At 46.2% G+C, this 18,876-nt stretch overlaps 1 protein-coding gene across 5 annotated transcripts in view; it reads left to right on the forward strand.

Annotated features, from left to right (window-relative positions):
- Nucleotides 1–18,876, forward strand: part of YME1L (ATP-dependent zinc metalloprotease YME1L) — a 156,842-nt gene that overhangs the window by 48,391 nt on the left and 89,575 nt on the right. For all 5 annotated transcript variants that reach the window (XR_012828390.1, XM_075691602.1, XM_075691599.1 and 2 more), the window contains one exon: nt 27–112. Coding sequence is in view for 4 of the 5 variants with exons in the window: in XM_075691602.1 (XP_075547717.1) it covers nt 27–112 (86 nt within the window). In the remaining variant the exon portion in view is untranslated. The remainder of the gene's footprint in view (nt 1–26; nt 113–18,876) is intronic.

Below are 18,876 nucleotides of genomic sequence, written 5' to 3' on the forward strand. Positions count from 1 at the left end.
TAGTTTCTTGTTTTTTTCCTTTCCAGGGGGTCCTTTTAGGAGAGTTTTGATTGGCACAACGAATGAAGTGATGCCTGAGGACATTGACGTCACTTTTGATGACGTCAAGGGGGTGAGTACTTGAGATCTTTGTGTATAAGGCTCATTTGTGCTTTGTTAGTACAGCAGCATGGCGTCATGAGCTGCATTTTTTTAAATGTGTATTCATAGTAATGAAGCTGATTGCTTGTCCCCATCCTTTGCTGCAAAGGTGTCTCGACACAATGGTGCTAGACAATAATCTGTAGTGTGCATATCTTCACATTTCGCGTCCCTACAGGACCAAAGTTCTGCTGCTTTTAGACTAGCAAGAGTCATAGGCATTACAGTAGGGTTGAGTTGAGCAGGATCTTGGTGTTGACCAACTGCCTGCTTGCCCTATGCCACATGAGTACCATATTTACCTGATTCTAACGTGTACCCAATTTTTTCGAATTAAATGTAAGAAAATAAAAGTGCACCTGAACCTAATGTGCCCCCGATTTATAAAAGAAAAAAAAATGTAACTAACGATTGCAATACTCCCTAATGTGAATTTTGAGCACAGCTGTATACAGTGGAACCCCGTTCATACGTTTTTCACCGGACCGAGGAAAAAAAACGTAACAGCCGGGAAAACGCAACAGTGAGGAAAGCTCCGAAAATGAATGAAAAAAGTGCAGCTTCAACTATAGACAATTTATTTCCACAGAGTGCGTTTAGAACTTTAAAAAGTCTAGAATGGTTACTTGCCGTTTCTTTCGCTCGCTAGAAATCACCACACGTTTCTCAATAGCCTGGAAGGCCGCATTGCTGTCAGCGTCGCTGTGAGGTGCGACGTACCTGTGGAGGAGGTCCAGAGCCGCGACGGCTTCTGCTAAGCTAGGATTTGGCAACTCCCCGGCATCATGCGGCTCGTGCTCCTTGTCGTCACCGCGCCACGGCAATGGCAACGGACGAAGGAATATCCGCGGGAAATTTTGCCCTCTTTGGCGTAATCATGCTAATGTGCTAACGATTGTTTAGTATTGCTGCGGAGCGCGCGCGACCGAGCAGCCCGGTTGCGCGCAGCGCGGCGTGGTTTCGCGAGAAATGTAAAAAAGAGAGGAGAGCTGGCCCGATAGGCGGAGCAACACCATGAGCAACGCCAACTTCCGGCTTCCCTTTAGCTATAGCTTCACAAAGAGTGACGTCAGGGCCTCTCCTGAGTTTCCTTCCTCCATGAGCCGACCCGTCCAACAAACCATGCGGTGACCGTAATCACAGTGATAGTGAGAGCATTTTTCACGTATGGCCATCTATTGGCGGCCTCTCGAACTGGCGTGCGGCTTCTTACAGCCAGTTCCATAGCCAAGCCCGGTCAAAACTCGTCAAAAACCAAAGTAGTGGTTGGAGCGCGTTGCCTACTTTAGCCCAGGCGGGTTCGGGTTGCGACACATCATGCGGGAACGTTTTCACAGCTACTACATAACAGAGGGGTTCCTTATACATTGGATCCTATGGAAGCTATGCCGGGACCGGATGAAAACGACGTAGCAGCCGGGAAAACGCAGCAGTGAGGAACGTAACAGCGGGGTTCTACTGTACATCTTTTCATTTTGCGAGATATTCTGGCGCAGACAATCTGTCTTTGTGTGGCATGGTGCAGACAGAGCGAAGTGTGGTGCAACTGCCTCACTAATTGGGGGAATAAAGAGAGAATCACCGTCACTGACCAAGTCTGATGAAATACAGTTAAAACTCGATCTAACGAAACCTGGTTTTATGAAGTTCCCGATCTAACGAAGAAATTAACGTTCCCCGGCAGGTACCCATAGAGTTCAGTGTTATCATCAACCTGATTTAACGAAACAAACTTGGCCGAACTCAATTTAACGAATTTTTTCTGAATTAAATGAGTAATAAAGCGGTCATTCTTTTCTAATCTTGACATAAATGAGTTTTCCTTCGAGTGCGCTCTCTAAACCTACCGTGTTAAAACATCTAGGTGTCATGATCACATCCCTATCTTTATTTTGACGAGGCTGCATGACAAGCCCATTCACGGAACAGCCGACTCAACAACGCCTCGGTAGGGGCAGTGGTGGTTGCCTTCGTTATTTCATGGTTTATGCGACAGATGGCTGGATTAGCAGCAAATATAATGTTGCAGTAGCCTTTGCGTGTCGCTACGTTTATGTTATACCTCTTATACGAATACAGCACTCAAACCCCGGCCCTCGGTTCCCAGCATCTGCGACTGACGATGGGGGCGATTAGACCTGTGACGCAGCAGAGGGTGCTAAGAATCTGGATCCGAACAGGCTGCCATTGGAATCTGAACCTGGCAACGTTTAACGCTAGAACGTTAACTAGTGAGGCTAGTCTAGCAGTGCTATTAGAGGAATTAGCGGGCATTGAATGGGATATAATAGGGCTGAGTGAGGTTAGGAGGACAAATGAAGCATATACAGTGCTAAGAAGCGGGCACGTCCTGTGCTACCGAGGCTTAGTGGAGAGACGAGAACTAGGAGTCGGATTCCTGATTAATAAGGATATAGGTGGTAACATACAGGAATTCGATAGCATTAATGAGAGAGTGGCAGGTCTTGTTATGAAACTTAAGGGGGGACACGGGTCTTTGCGGCGAAAAAATCACGAAAAAATCGATTTTTTGAAAATGAAATTTTCAATATCTACAGCTAATATTCCTTTAATTCACCAAGTCTCGAATCTCAGGGAAGAGTATTTCGTCCGCAATATCAATTTATAACATCACTGTGAGCTGAATTCCGCGCAAAAACAGCCCTTTTTATCGCGGCGCGTAGCTCTTTTTCTATGCGCGCGATCTCAGCCATCTTGGTCTCGTTGGAAAGAGGAGCCTTCCTTCTTTAATTTCCCGCCAAAAGTGACTCCGTCGGTACGCCAGTGACGTTGAAATCCGGGGAGGAAAAAATACCGAACGCGCGATCCGAGTCGTTGACTAGCGCACGTGACCAAAAACGCGTGCTGTGGTTGGCTGCGCGAGGTTCCCATCGTCTGCTCCACTCCGGAGGCGACGCGACCGCGCGTCTCGTAGGTTTGTTGGCACATGCCCAACGATGTCCGATCCACCGGGAAAGTTCGCCACGAGGCACAAGTTCGGCAAAAAGAAGAAGCGATCAGCTTATAACTTTCAAAAGCGCTCCATTCCTTCTGAAAGCATCGAGAGTAGCTCGCCGCCAACCGCAAATGATGCCGAAACCGCGGACGATGCCGAAGTAGGCTTAGCCAGCTCACAAATGAGTGAAATCATTACAGACAGCGGCCGCGTTCGGCGTGACACTGCAATGTTGCAGCGTGCGGATTTGTTGCAGAGGGTGATGAATGCTCAAAAAAACTTCGAGTTCTTGCGTCAACGCCAGCAACAAAGCGGGTGTCGGATTTGCTCACTAGCGCCGACGGCGTTGCAGCCGCGCCAGTCGACGCCGAGGCAGGCTTCGCTATCCTCAGTAGGACTCCGTGAATGCACTGATGTCGTTTGTCAAGTGCAAGGTGTGCGGCGGCAGCGTCGCAGGAGGCAAAAGCGAACGGTAATCTGGCCTCGCCATAAAGATCGTTATCACTTGCGCGTGTTGCGGCGATATCGCGTCGGCGCGGAGCTCGACCCGCGTGAACGACAACCTTGCCGCGCGCGCGATGCAAGCCACCGGGAATCGGCGAACGGCGCTAAATAACGATGTTTTTGCCGCATTTGGGTGGCCGTGGTCAGAGTGACTATATTCCTGGTGGCTTTTTGCCACTTTCACTGCAAAATAATGCAAAATTATTTCTGTACTTTTGATTAAAAGTGAATGTATTCCTTTTTTCTCGTTTTCTCAAAACACCGACTTTTGACTTGTTGCTGATTTGCCGCGGCGATATCTCTGCCTTCAAAGCAGATAGAGCCATAATTTTTGTTTTGGCTTGTAGCTGAGTGTGCAAGGTACACAGTGGTAGGGTCAGATTTTGGAATTTATGCTTTAAAAATTTTCAATTCTGCTTTAGATCAGATAGTGGGGTAGCCACAATTCGAACAGTAAAGATTGAATTGCTATAAAATTACTAATATTTGTTGTATCAAAATAGTATTCCTACCATTGTGTTCCTTATGTTTTCTAGTACCCAGGCATGTGCCAATATGAATTTTGTAGCGCATTTTTTTTCCCCTATTGTTTGTGCAGATTATGAACAATGAATTTCATTTACCTTCAGAACTAAATGGCCTATTGGAAAAATAATTACATATTTGAAATCAGCACAAAAGTCTTAACAAGAATAGAAAGTTTCATGAATATTGATAGAAGACGTCATGGACATTATTTGAAGTACAGTGTCCCCCCTTAATAAGAGGTATAAATTGAAGGTCATACAAATCTAGGCACCTACATCCAGTCATGATGACTAGCAAGTTGAAAGCTTCTATGAAGACATGGAATCGGCGATAGGTAAAGTCAAAACAAAATACACTATACTGATGGGTGACTTCAATGCCAGGGTAGGCAAGAAGTAGGCTGGAGACAAGCCAGTGGAGGAATATGGCATAGGTTATAGGAATAGCAGGGGAAAGTTATTAGTAGAGTTTGCGGATAATGAATACCTTCTTCTGCAAGCGGGATAACCGGAAGTGGACGTGGAGGAGCCCAAATGGCGAGACTAGCAATGAAACAGACTTCATACTTTGCGCTAACCTTGGCATCATACAAGATGTGGACATGCTCGGCAAGGTGCGCTGCAGTGACCATAGGATGGTAAGATCTCGAATTAGCCTAGACTTGAGGAGGGAACGGAAGAAACTGGTACATAAGAAGCCAATCGATGAGTTAGCGGTAAGAGGGAAACTAGAGGTATTCCGGATGAAGCTACAGAACAGGTATTCGGCTTTAACTCAGAATGAGGACCTTAGTGTTGAAGCAATGAACGACAATCTTATGGGCATCATTAAGGAGTGTGCAATAGAAGTCGATGGCAACTCCGTTAGACAGGATACCAATAAGCTATCGCAGGAGACGAAAGATCTGATCAAGAAACGCCAATGTAATAAAGCCTCTAACCCTACAGCTAGGATAGAACTGCCAGAACTTTCCAAGCTGATCAACAAGCATAAGATAGCTGACATAAGGAAGCGTAATATAGATAGAATTGAGCATGCTCTCGGGAACGGAGGAAGCCTAAAAGCAGTGAAGAAACTAGAAACAGGCAAGAATCAGATGTATGCGTTAAGAGACAAAGCTGGCAATATCATTAGTAATGTGGATAAGATAGTTCAAGTGGCTGAGGAGTTCTGTAGAGATTTATACAATACCAGTGGCACCCATGGCGATAATGGAAGAGGGAATAGTTCAGAGGAATTTGACATCCTGCTAGTAACGCCGAAATAAAGAAAGCTTTGGGAGCTATGCAAAGGGGGAAGGCAGCTGGGGAGGATCAGGTAACAGCAGATTTGTTGAAGGATGGTGGGCAGATTGTTCTAGAAAAACTGGCCACCCTGTATACGCAATGCCTCATGACTTCAAGCGTATCGGAATCTTGGAAAAATGCCAACATAATCTTAATCCATAATAAAGGGGATGCCAAAGACTTGAAAAATTATAGACCGATCAGCTTACTGTCCATTGCCTACAAAGTATTTACTAAGGTAATCGCAAATAGAATCGGGAACACCTTATGCCCCAACCACTGGCACGCGCCGAAAGCTTCGGCGCGCGCTGGCAAGCGAACGCGTCGCTTCGCTTCGGCTGGAGGGAAAGGGCGCGCAACCACTGGAGACAACTTCCGACGCGCGCCGAAGCTCGCTCCTCGGCTGCGGCGCACTGTTGCTGGACTATTCCGTCTTCATCCGTCAAAGTCCGGCCTAAAACAGCCTGCTGTAAACTAAGCTTGAAACAATAAGGTTGTGATCTGTATGTGCTTTTAGATACAAAAAATACGTTTGCATAATGAATATACACCTGCCGCAACAGTTCGTTTTTATTTTTGAAGTAACAATAGTGTACAAAATATCGACATCAGCGCTCGCGCGTCGTCTGTCTGCAAGATCGCTTTGCAAACACCTGCACGACGATGCCATATATCAGAAACTGTTGTACCATTTCATTTTTTGGTAGCTTATTGCACAGCCAACTATGTAAGAATTAGGCGTGCAATGGTATAACTGAAAAAAATCTGTGTTGGAAATATTGCCACGTAGTAGTGACGGTAAATAAATAGTGCCGGCTCAATCGCAACGATAGCGGCGAGCAATGTCGGCAATCGTAGAAAATCTCATCTGCTGGTCAAGCGCGTCGGCTTGCATACGTCAGTCGTCGAAAGTTACAGCCTATTCGCTGGTGCCCGCGCGCCTTCCAGAAACTACAACACAATTCGTGTCGCGTATGCAATCAGATTAGCAAGGTTCGTCGACAACAGACAGAACCATCGATAACATTCGCGAAACTTCCGATACGTTCAGGCGCATCCTGCACCGAGCGATAACGTTTTAACATTTTTTAGCCGGTGAAATACGGTAACCGGATACAGATAAAGCATCCGTGTCAATATAATTATGCTTGTTGGTGCATGAGAGAAACGTGAAAAAGTGGCTTCTGAGAAAATCAGCAAAACAGAATTGAAACACCTGTAGCACTCAAAAAAAAAAAAAAAAAACTAGAATAGCTAAAATGTATGTAATTCGCATCTTGTCTCCCCCCAATTCTTGATTCTGCCAAATCTAGCCCATGGAGCACCTCTATTATTCTAGGTTGTTTTGATGCATCAACACCGCATGTGGAGGCCTTCACATTGAGTTTATTGCTACAAAACATTTTCACAGTGTAAGGGCCACGTTCTATTGTAACTGGTTTCCACATATCAAGTTTGCCTTTCTTTACATTAATGAAATGACATACCATCAGATAATACAAGCTTGAGAATTAGAGGGTTTTAATAGGAGTCTTTCGTTGCCCTTTGCCAAGTTGTACTATTGAAGCACTTATTTGCATGTGTGGGAGCAGCTCATTTGCATAGTATAAGAAATATATAAACAGGTTATTTTCACAATTTATACACTTCATCACCACAAAAAGAAAAATTGCAGTTTATTGTTTTCAGCCTGCTATGATGTCTTGACTGAGAAAGATATATTCAATTTGTTCTGCGAGGCACGCAATAATTGCTGTGGCATATTTTATTGCACAAAACTGCATACAGTAGCCAGCCATTATTAAAACGCAGAAGAAATTAATAGCACAATGCATATGATCAGGCACATAGCATATTATTGCACTTTCCTAATTCATGCCAGAACGACGACCACAGGCGTCCTTCTCTAACAAGGTCAGCATCCATCGTGCCTCCTAACCTCCCTACCTTTCATTTATCATTTTCTCTCTCTCTTCTTAATTCATGCCCTTTTTTTAATTGCACAAAAGCTACTGCACTAAAATAGTATACTAGTACATACTTAAAAAGCACAATTTTATACTACGATAATAATCAATCATTCAAATTTTCATTGTAGTGCCCAGGAACAGCTAGAGAGCCTTTGTACTGGTGCACTTAACGAGCTTTAAGGAATGTATAATGTCATGGACCACCTTATACAGGAACAAAAGGTGCGATTAATTAAGACTTGAATCTAGAGGTGCGAGTTGAAGTATATTTGAGAAGGCTCAACTGTGGTTGCCAGAATGGCAAAAATGGTGCTTGAAGATAGACATCATTTTATTCTGGATGCGTTCAATGAGGTCAGAATTAGATTTGCTCATTGCACCCCCCTCCTACAGAGGCATACTCTAGTAGTTGGAGGCACACAGCAGAATTTCAGAAACACAACAGGTGAGTGGAAATCATGCAATATACGGCAAGCAATTCCAAGAGCGTGAAGGGCATCTTGTGTAATTATATATGTGAAGAGAAGCTTAGCATTTTGTCGAAGTACACACCAAGATCTTTCATTTCATCGACCCTAAGGAGGAGGAGGAGGAGGAGAAACTTTATTATTGCAGAAACCGTTGCGCGGTTTATTCCTGGGTGGTTCCCTCTGACAGGGACCCTAAGGAGTGGTGCATCACGTAGGGTGTATCAAAATTTCACATGGTGCGTTTTGTGCATATAACTTAATTCCATAGTGTTGGAAGCATTTAAGAATACTTATTTTTTCTGCACCAGTTTGAGAGTGAAAAAATGTCTTTTTGGAAGTCGATGCAGTGGTGAACACTGTTGACAGTCTGAAATAGTTTTTAAGTTGTCGGCACACAAAGTCATGCTGTTCATTTATTAAAATGCTCTCAGCACTAACAGAAAGCGAGAAATCCCATATCGATTCAAACACCTGACGCACTGAAGAGGATAGATATAGGTCGGCAGTTAGTAACTGCACATCCAGCACCTGATTTGTGCATGGGCAATGCTCATGCTACCTTCCGAGTGCTAGAAGAGGTACTAGACTTTAGGGAACTATTGAAGATGCTTGTGAGAATGAGGAACAAGTATGCTTCCATACGTCTTAACCCTTTCAGACACCACTTTATCCCGTTGATTGAAAAGTTGCTTTCACCACATCTCTTGCATACTCAGAATCGTAGAAAGTGTACAGTTGCAGCAAATATTAAGAATTTTCAATTGTTTAGCGAGTTTTGTCAAGTTTACAAAATTTCGACTCCATGCGAAAACTCACTACAGGAACACAAAATATGAGAACATGTACTATATCGTGTTTTGAAAAGCTTGAAAAGCACTTATCCAGCCACTTGACAATTATGCCTGGTGCACGACATTGTAAAAAACAATGAAAGAAGTGAACTCGCTACATACAACGTACTGACACAGAGTAACAACACCCAGCCGTCTACCTTCCCACTCATTTTGTTAAAACATTCTGCACGTTATTCAAAATTGCAGCACAGTTCCAATAATAAGTGTTTCAAGATGCATGAAACACATTTTAAATACCATTACTTTCATCAGTGCTTTTGCTATTGATGCACGCTCCTGCTGTGCCCAATTGTGTAGACAGCGTCTCAAAGGGTTAAGCTCTGCGGAGGAAATACCATCAGCACCACAAGAAAGGGAAAGTTTAAGGCAAAGTTTAAGGCACTTCATATACTTGGAAACGAGGTTTTCATTGACTGTTAGCATACACTGCGCCAGACTGAGAAGGAAGGTTACTTGAAGCATATTTCACACCATATAGCAAACAGAAATGTTCTGCAAAGGCATCAGCAGTGTTCGAGACAACACCACTATTTCCATGAAGAAGACGTACATCTTTGGCAGTCTTTTTAGAAGGGAGAGCCCACAAAGCTCCAGAAATATTTTGAATTATGTGTCACGCTGGCTTCAACACAATCAACGTGGTCAAAGTGATGATTCTAATAATAACAATAATAATAATAACAACAATAATAATCTTAGTGGTAACTTGGCACACTAGACTAAAAAGAAGGCTGATGCCTGTATGTTAGAGCATCTGATAACCAGCCATCTAGAGCAGGAATTTGGGATGCAGAAGACACTTCCTTCCTCTCCATGTGCACACACACTTGCTCAATAACACAGCACGGCACACACGCACACATTTCACAGGTGCACAACACACACGAGTGCCAATTCAGTCTGGTTCCAAGGAAGGAGAATCCAAATCGCCAGGGGGGTGGAGAGAAAGCTCTGCATGCCAGATATAATCATGGAGTTGTGGTGTCGGGCCATAGAGGCGCGATGAGGGCTCAGACTGTGCTGACCACTTGTTCAGACGAACTGAAGAAATATTAGTGCTGTCCAGAGAGTCGTCAAGCACCCTACAGTATAGACTAGTGCAATGTTGCGCTGGTATTGCAGGTTGTGCTACTTGAGGGGTTTGAGGCAATCCTAGAAGGCTGGCATGAGCTTGTGACAACCGAAAAGACGGGAGTAAAGGGTGCGTATTGTCCGGTGCTGAACAAGCTTGAGTTTGTTAGCGTCGCTAGTTTGGTACGGGAACTATACTGATGAGCAGTACTAAAGTCGTGACAGAATGATAGAAGTGTAGACTGCTCGGAAAACCTTAGGTCATCAGGGAAGGGAGACACGCGACACAAACCCAAGAAAGGGCCGGTGCTTACATACAGTGCTGGTGACATATGCGGAAAAGTTGAGAGAACAGCTAAATGCTACACCCAGAATGGGAAGGGCCCGAACAGTCTTTATAGAAGTGCCTCCAAGGAAGAAGGTTGGACGTCCAGCAGTTTCGTTGTGGCTGATACGCATGGCAGCACTTTTTACGGTGCTACTACAAAGTTTGATCCCAGTCGTTCACCTTTACGGAATGTATTTATTGTAAGCACATATGCTGTGCATCGGCATATTGTTGTTGTGGAAGCGTTAACTTGTTAATCAAACACATTCTGCGCAGATGCATTAGTAACTTGGTTTTGAGTAGATCTTTGTCCTGACTACAATTTATAGTATCGCAGCAAGAAACATTTTAGTAGAAGCTGAAGGGATTCCAGCAGTTTAAGCATACTGACTGCACAAAACACTGACGACACCTTTTCACCTTCCCCACAATGCACTCACACCATCTACACTTTCCATAAGCAAAAAGTGAGATAAAAAATCAATTACAGTTTCATTGACTCAGTACTTGCTGCTTCTTAAGCGGGCATCGAAGCAATCGTGGTATACGCTGCTACACGCATAGGTCTTGCATGATGCAGGTCCTGCTATGCACTGCACACAGGGTACACGTTGCAAACAGATAATTTCTTTTTGCAGTGCTCAACTATAACGACACACTGACTCAAACATGACTGCATTGTCACGTATGCTTCAGTGCGTCAGTGTTCTTGATTGCTACACGAGCGATTTATGCCCAACTAGCCCAAAAGACGGACGCACTAGAAAGAAGTGAGTGAATGAGTACAGTGAACTTGTACTGAACTGGATTCACATGCCGAATAGAAGAGCGCAGTGTCAGCTGAAACAGGCGGTACGGCTGATTATGTAAGTACTTCCAATAGTTCGGCTACTAGTGTATTTCGCTTTCGGAAGTTATCTTTACCACTGGAAACAGCGCAGAGCTTGGCCGTGACACTTGAGTCAACCGACACCACACGAAACACGCCGCGGTTGACCAACCCAACTTCCACACGGTTCATTCACCACATCACACATCACACGAAGTCAGCAGTGCCATATTTTAAATCACTGCAGCACCAAACGGACCTGAAAATTCACTTCCTTCGACAGAGTTTCTTAGCTGGCCTCGTTCACTCGTCAGTTACGAACTCGATGGACCCGCTAGGCCTACACGTAACGTAAACAACATCGGCGATAGGCGAGTGCTGATTATCCAGACTTCGGAACTCGTAAACATGTTTCCATTCGTTTTGGGCACAACAAAATACACACACAACAAGCAGAGACGTTGCGGTAATCGTGATTCGGTTGGCTGTTTTAGCAGACGATCGCACTGAGCCCGGCGGAACCCAGTGGGCAGGTTGGATTAGTCGGCGTCGTTCGAAGTCGCTTCGGATCCACGTCGCACTGCCACAACCCACTGTCGTCGGTCGGTCGGTCGTGTCGTTGTCGGCCTACTATTACAACACTGTCTTTTAGGAACACTGTCGCGCGCGTCGTGCGTCCAAAAAACTCGGACGATCGTTGATGCCGGAGCCTCCGCTTGGGCGGCCATTACAGGCATAGCAGCCGGAGGCTGCGCAGCCTTCGATTGGTTGACGCGTGCGACTCGTCGCAGCCTCTCATTGGTGCACGCCGGCGCAGCTTCGCCGCGCGTCGGCAAACTTCTAGCATCGGCAGTAGACATAATCGCTGCGCGACGTTCCGCTTCGCCGCGTTTCCGACCGACGCTTTGACGCATTTGACCCTTCGGCGCGCGCCGAAGCTTTCCGGCGCGTGCCAGTGGTTGGGGCATTAGACTTCTGTCAACCAAAAGACCTGGCAGGATTTCGTAAAAGCTACTCAACAATAGACCATATTCACACTATCAATCAGGTGATGGAGCAATGTGTGGAATATAACCAACCTTTATATATAGCCTTCCTTGATTACGAGAAAGCATTTGATTAAGTCGAAACCTCAGCAGTCATGTAGGCGTTACGGAATCAGGGTGTAGACGAGCCGTATGTATAAACACTGAAAGATATCTATAGCGGCTCTACAGCCACCGCAGTCCTCCATAAAGAAAGCAACAAAATTCCAATAAAAAAGGGTGTCAGCCAGGGAGATACAATTTCTCCAATGCTATTCACAGTGTGTTTACAGGAGGTATTCAGAGACCTGGATTGGGAAGAATTGGGGACAAGAGTTAAGGGAGTGTAGTGGTAGCAGCATCGGTGTTGCTTGAGATTTACGTAGACGCTCACGTTCACACGAGGCACTAGCGACTGGCACGCTCCGGCACAGGCTGGCGTTCCGAAAGGGATATAAAAGAATGCTACACCAAGAGATTGAGTGTCGGTTTTTCCTCTCCCGCAAGAGCCCGAGACTTTACCAGTCTACGTGGTTGCACGTCGCCACAGTTTGGTGACCGTGGATGTGATCCTGCCGTACGCTCCTGTGGTAGAGACGACCATGGACCAGACCAATGCTACGAGAACTCACGGTGAGAACACTTCCGAGGAACGCGGTGAGCCCTCCTGTTCGGCCGTCGCTGTCTGCCTTCCGCAGTACTGGGACCAGCATCCTTCGGTGTGGTTTCTTCAGGCCGAATCACAATTTCAAGTCGCTGGTATCTGCTCTCAAGCCTCAAAGTTTCATTAAGCCGTCGCAGCGCTCTCGCCCACCACCATTGATGATGTAGCAGATTTATTGAACTCCCCATTGTCTACTGCCACCTATGACGATCTCAAGGCAGCCCTGCTACAACGCACAGCAGCTTCACAGTGTTCTCGCATCCAGCAGCTTCTGTCCACTGAAGAACTCAGCGACCGACGCCCTAGTCAACTTCTTTGGCGAATGAGCCAGCTGCTCGGAAACAACGCGAGATCCATCGACGACGCGCTGTTGCACGAATTGTTTTTGCAATGACTCCCGGCTAATGTGCAGATGGTCCTGGCGACACCCTCCACCATGGACCTTACTGGACTTGCCGCTTTGGCCAAGAAAGTCATGGAAGTAGCCACCCCAACCATCGCAGCAATCGTCTCTGGGTGACAATACAACCGCCCTTCAGACCCTTCCCTGCTCTTCAGCAGCGCACTCTCCGCTTGACTCCTTGTGTGAGCGCCTGGAACACATAATCTGTGGAGCGGAACATCACCGCACGTCATCTCGTCGCCCACGCAGCCGTAGTTACAGCAAATCAAGGCGCATAGACACCCGCAACAAGACATCAACTACAATGTCTGGCGTTTGCTACTTCCACCGCTGTTTTGGAAACGACTCTCGTCACTGTTGGCATCCCTGCACTTGGCAGGGAAACAGGCCGGCCAACCTCTAATGGCGATGAGTGGTCCGGTCCAACACGCAAGTTGCCTTTTCTACGTGACGGACAAAGTTACGGGACAATGGTTGTTAGTCGACACAGAAGCTGACCTCAGCATTCTCCCCTCCCACCAGTCCGACCGAAAAGTGACACCTGTGTCGTTTTTGCGAGCCGTCAGCGGCACCAGAATTCCAGTTTCTCTTCACGCTACGTCATGATAAACCTTGGCCTTCGGCGAGCGTTACGCTGGATTTTCATGGTTGCAGACGTCCGTTGTGCAGTCATTGGCGCAGATTTCTTGCACAACTATGTGCTCCTTGTCGACGTCCAATGACACCGTCTCATCGACTCCGTGACCCAGCTATCTGTTCCCGGTGTCCCATCGTCAGACACATTGCCAATCGCGCCTATTTCTGCCATGTTGGACGAACCTTTCGCCGCGCTCCTACGCGAGTTTCCCACTTTGATGCACCCGCTGGACTGGATGCAACCGGTGCAACATGACGTGTGCCATCACATCGTCACCTCCGGCCCACCGGTCTATTTCTGACCCCGGTGTTTGTCCCCGGAGAAACTCAAGATTGTTCACGTGGAATTCCAACACATGCTGCAACTTGGCATCATCCGCCCTTCCTCGAGGCGCTTCCTGCAGTAACTGGGCATCACCACTTCACACGGTGTCTAAGAAGACGGGAGACTGGCGCCCATGTGGCGATTACCAGGCACTAAACAACGTTACAGTTCCTGATAGCTACCCTCTACCGAACATTCAGGACTTCACGGTAGCGTTGTACAGTGCGACAATCTTTTCTAAGATCGATCTCATTCGCGCCTATCACCTACCGGTCGCTGAAGAATACATTCCCAAGACCGCCATCACAACACCCTTCAGTCTTTTCGAATTTCTCCGCATGCCTTTCGGCTTACGGAACACGGGCCAATCCTTTCAGCGTTTCATCAATTCCGTCATCCGAGGCTTGCCTTTCATTTTTACTTACATTAACGACCTTCTTGTCGCAAGCTCTTCCGCAGAAGAACATCTTCACCACTTGCGGTTGTTGTTTTCATGCCTTGCCAGTAAAGGAATTGTCATCAACGCTGCCAAGAGCGAATTCAGTCCACCTGAACTCGAGTTCCTCGGTCATACCGTCGACGCTAACGGCATTCTACCACTGCCGTCCAAGATTCGCGTCATCGAAAACCTTCCCCGACCGACCACACTCGCCGAGCTTCGCCAATTTCTCGGATTCGTCAATTTCTACAGCCGATTCATTCCCGATTGCGCACGACTTATGGCTCCGCTAGACGCTCTGCTGGTAAACAAACGTAAACAAGTGCTTCAGTGGACTGAATAGGCATCTACAGACACCCATAGCCAGGCATGCCCACTGCCATCATATAGAAGGCCGCGCATTTACTGTCTTGACTGACCGCAAGCCCCTTGTGCATGCAATGAACCGTTTGATGTCCTGTCACTCGCCCCGCGAGAGTCGACACCTTTCCTACATCTCCGAGTTTACAACAACGTTCCGCCATATCAAGGGCACCGACAATGTTCCAGCCGACGTTCTGAGTCGCGTCAATGCCGTTTCCACATTGACGTTGTGGGATTCTCGCCCATGCTCTTGGGACAAAGGAATGACAACACAGTAGTGCAAACAATCACAAGGGCATTTATTGCACATTTCATAGACCAATGCCTGCTAGCCGACTTGCTATCCACAAAACATGCCAATGGGCAGAAACAAGAACATTCATCAGCCTAGCGGGGCAACCAATTATAAAAAATATCTATCTCCGATTGGAACAACCTAATGGAAGTATCACTTGCGCAGTCTTGGCCTTTCTTTTTTACGTGATATGCCTCCATCAGTTCGCGTGCCATCTGGTCTTGGCGTCTCCCCAGAATCTTTATCTCCTTGAAAAGTGGTTTACTGGGGCAGGCATTGCAGTGCGCAGGCAAGTGCACCATATCAAGCCGTATGCCAAATGCAATGTAGGAGTTGTGTACGAAATCCCCCTGGCATGTGGCAAGTCTTACATAGGGCAGGCGGGATGGTGCCTGAATGATCGAGCCAAGGAGCATGAACAAAAGTTAACAAAAGATGAATTGGTGCACTTGCCTGGCGTACTGCAATGCCTGCCCCCTGTAAACCACTTTTCAAGGAGATAAAGATTCTGGGGAGAAGCCAGGACCAGACTGCATGTGAACTGATGGAGGCATATCAAATAAAAAAAAAAGGTCTAGACTGTGTTAGTGATACTTCCATTAGGTTGTTTCAATCAGAGATAGATTTTTTTATATAATTGGTTGCTCCGCTACGCTGATCAGTGTTCTTGTCGCTGCGTTCTGCGCATGTTCTATTTGTCTATATGTTGTCAAGGCTTGCCATGAATAAACCAGTTGAAAGTTGCCGCCCGTGATGCTTTTGTGTGCCCTTCCACTGTCCCTGTATTTGTTTGCTGTCAATATGATATGCAATAAACACCAACTAGACCAAACTCAATTTCTTAAGAAGGCCACTGTTGTCGCCAAGGAAAAGAAAAACAAAGAACAGGTCATCCCGGTGGCTGCTAAAATTGCTAATCATTCAGTCAACTCCAGCTATGATGAACCGGACAGCAGGGGCTATACCTGCCGTTTAGCATGCTTGTTACGTCACATGCTGGTTATGGGTCATGTGACACTTTGTGAACAAGGTACCCATACACAGCTCCGACACGTCGGATATTTCACCAGACTTTGGCAGTGGCTGTGATTCTCTTCATTCCATACCTGACCAGGCGAAGTTTCGTCGAACCTTTGATTAATTAGGGGATTGCGTGAAGCAGCGTGTGGGTGACGTCTGGACAGGTTTCACAGCCACCATTGGCAGACAGACCTCCCAGACGACGCACGCTACTCTGGTGCCATCTCATAGCCATCGTCGCCACAGTGCGTGTCTTGTGCAGCACTACACTTTTCTTCTAAAGCTATCACTATACCCTCCTCCTTCGCTTTCCTCCTCATGCTCTATTCGCTCTCACCACTTTTTTCATCCCCCGCTGCGCTCCGCATTCGCTCTTTGATCCGATGCGCTCATTTGCTCGATTACGCTAAGAACAGCGACGCTCAAGGCAGGAACAGGGGCCTAAGAGCTGCTCTCTAAAGCCTAGTATGCCCTCCACATTCACAATCAGAAGAAACGAGAAGTGCGGAATACACCTTCACAGAAGGGAAACTTCTTCTTAATGAGCTTTCATAATGAAAGTGGCTCATCGTCATCGCCATTTGTGCTTCACTGGCCATGTATAACAACCACACATTGGCAGTATTCTCCAGCAGTCGCTGTTAGAAATACTACGGTATTATTATTTTTGTGAGATTTTACGTGACTCTGTACTGGACTTGTTAAAATATGCGACTGACAGTGTTTCTGGCACTGTGCACAGATAGTTAGCTTGGCACATCGCCAGAAACACTGGCAGCTGTATATGCTGATGAACTACGCGAAAACTCGCAAAAGTTATTGGCTTAGAAAACCGCTCCAGATCATAGTTGAGCACAAAATGAACACACAGTAGCCTGTCTGAAAACATGCTCTGTCGCCATCTTGTGATGGCGATGATGCTGCCTCTGACGGTAGGCTGTTGCCAATGCAGCGAATGCGATTTTAGTTTCATGTCCAATAGTAACATGGAGGCGAATTTCAGACCCATTTTCTCAGAAAAAAAAAAAAAAAAAGCTGGGTGTTACATTAGGGCAAATATAGTAACCAACCACTGGATATGCATTTGCCATATTTTCCTTCAATTCCCTTCACAGTTTTTGTAGCTTCCATGAATGGACAATGTTAAACATTTTGCACAGCATGTTTACTGCTGTGTTTGTACCGCACAATGTTGTTTCAGCTATTGAGGATGACATGTTGCTTTTGTGTGTGGTGTGGTCACAATTTATACTCGGTGGTTGTGTGGATGATTGGTTAAGGAAGGTTAAGGAAGACATGTCTGTTGTGATTTCTCCTCATTGCACTGTTTCTTCTTAATTTTTTTCTGTACAGACCAGCCCCGGTGATAGCTGTTTTTAGTCTTAGAAATGCTTTGTAGATATGCTTGCATATTAGAACTTCGTTGATAAGTTCCCGTTACGTATGTTTTCCAGGCGCCAACATTCGCAATTGAGAGCACAAAAAATGACCTAATAGAGTTACTCATTTTTTATTGGTTGATGCATTCTCAGAAAACAAGATTTTTCAGCACCTATGTTCAGTACGTCACCGCACTGTGATCGCATGATACGTTTTCCGGCCACTAGATCTCATGTAAACAGGAAAATGCGTGAAGTGCGCGCTGTCGAGAACAGTATATAGCTGCCCGCCGCAACAGCTTCACCACAATACTCACCCACCAGTCTCTCGCATGAAAATGGCCATGCGCAGTCAGTTTCTCATTTCGGTACCAGGAAATCTTCTTCAGGGTCGTCGCACGTGGCATTCACAGCTATCGCCGCCAATCCTATTGCGATAAGCATCTTCGCCTATTTGTTTCACAGCGCGTGGTGCCGTTGAAAGCGTAGTGCATGCTTTTAATAGGCGATAACTGAAACACACCACCGTTCCCTGCTGCAGACTGCGATTGTATGCATTTTATGGCTGCTAGATCCCATGTGAACAAGAAAAGGCACGAGGCATGCACGATCGAGAACAGTACATGTATATAGCCACTCATCTCGCATAAAAATGACGGCACCCACAGTCTCTTATTCTGGTACCAGCAAATCTCTGCCTGGGTTGTCGCATGCCACATTCACAGCTATCGCCGCCAAACCTATTGCAGTAAGCATCTTCGCTATCTCTTTTACAACACGTGCACAGTGCCATTGGTAGCGTACTGCAGGCGTTTAGTAGGCGATATTCCAAATGCACAGCCGTCCCCTGCTGCTGATGTGGGCACCACATTTTGCTTCACTGGTGTTTAGCGTCGCCCACTAGCTCGATTTCGTTTCAGCTTCCCGTCGCCCTCCTATAACGCCACGCAATAGGAAAACAACAAAATGCGCCTCAGGCTGCTGGAGCACCACCAGCTTGATGCGCATTGGCATCTCATGTTGCAAAGATCCACGTGACGCTTCGCTTTACGTAGATGTCAACAATAGCTGGGAGTCTGTCAAATCTTTTTTGTTACTTCAGATCGTATGTTTTCCCAGTTAGTGTGCTTTTTCTTGCGTTTTTTTCCAAAAAATGTGAACGAGGTTCTACTGTATTCGAAGGCATTGCAATTTTTAAGAAGTATGCCATTCGATGTGCACTGCTGGTGTGCACTTAGCTCTCATTATCATAATTTGCAGCATTATTGCTATTTTGAATTTTATCGGAAGTAAAATCTCTGTTCTGCAAAAATGTCTTAATCACCATTACATGCATGCACCATTGCTTTGTCGTGCATGCATGTGAAGACTTGTGCAGCTCTCAGCTCTT

Source organism: Dermacentor variabilis, chromosome 5, assembly GCF_050947875.1.
Source record: "Dermacentor variabilis isolate Ectoservices chromosome 5, ASM5094787v1, whole genome shotgun sequence".
NCBI lineage: Eukaryota > Metazoa > Arthropoda > Arachnida > Ixodida > Ixodidae > Dermacentor > Dermacentor variabilis.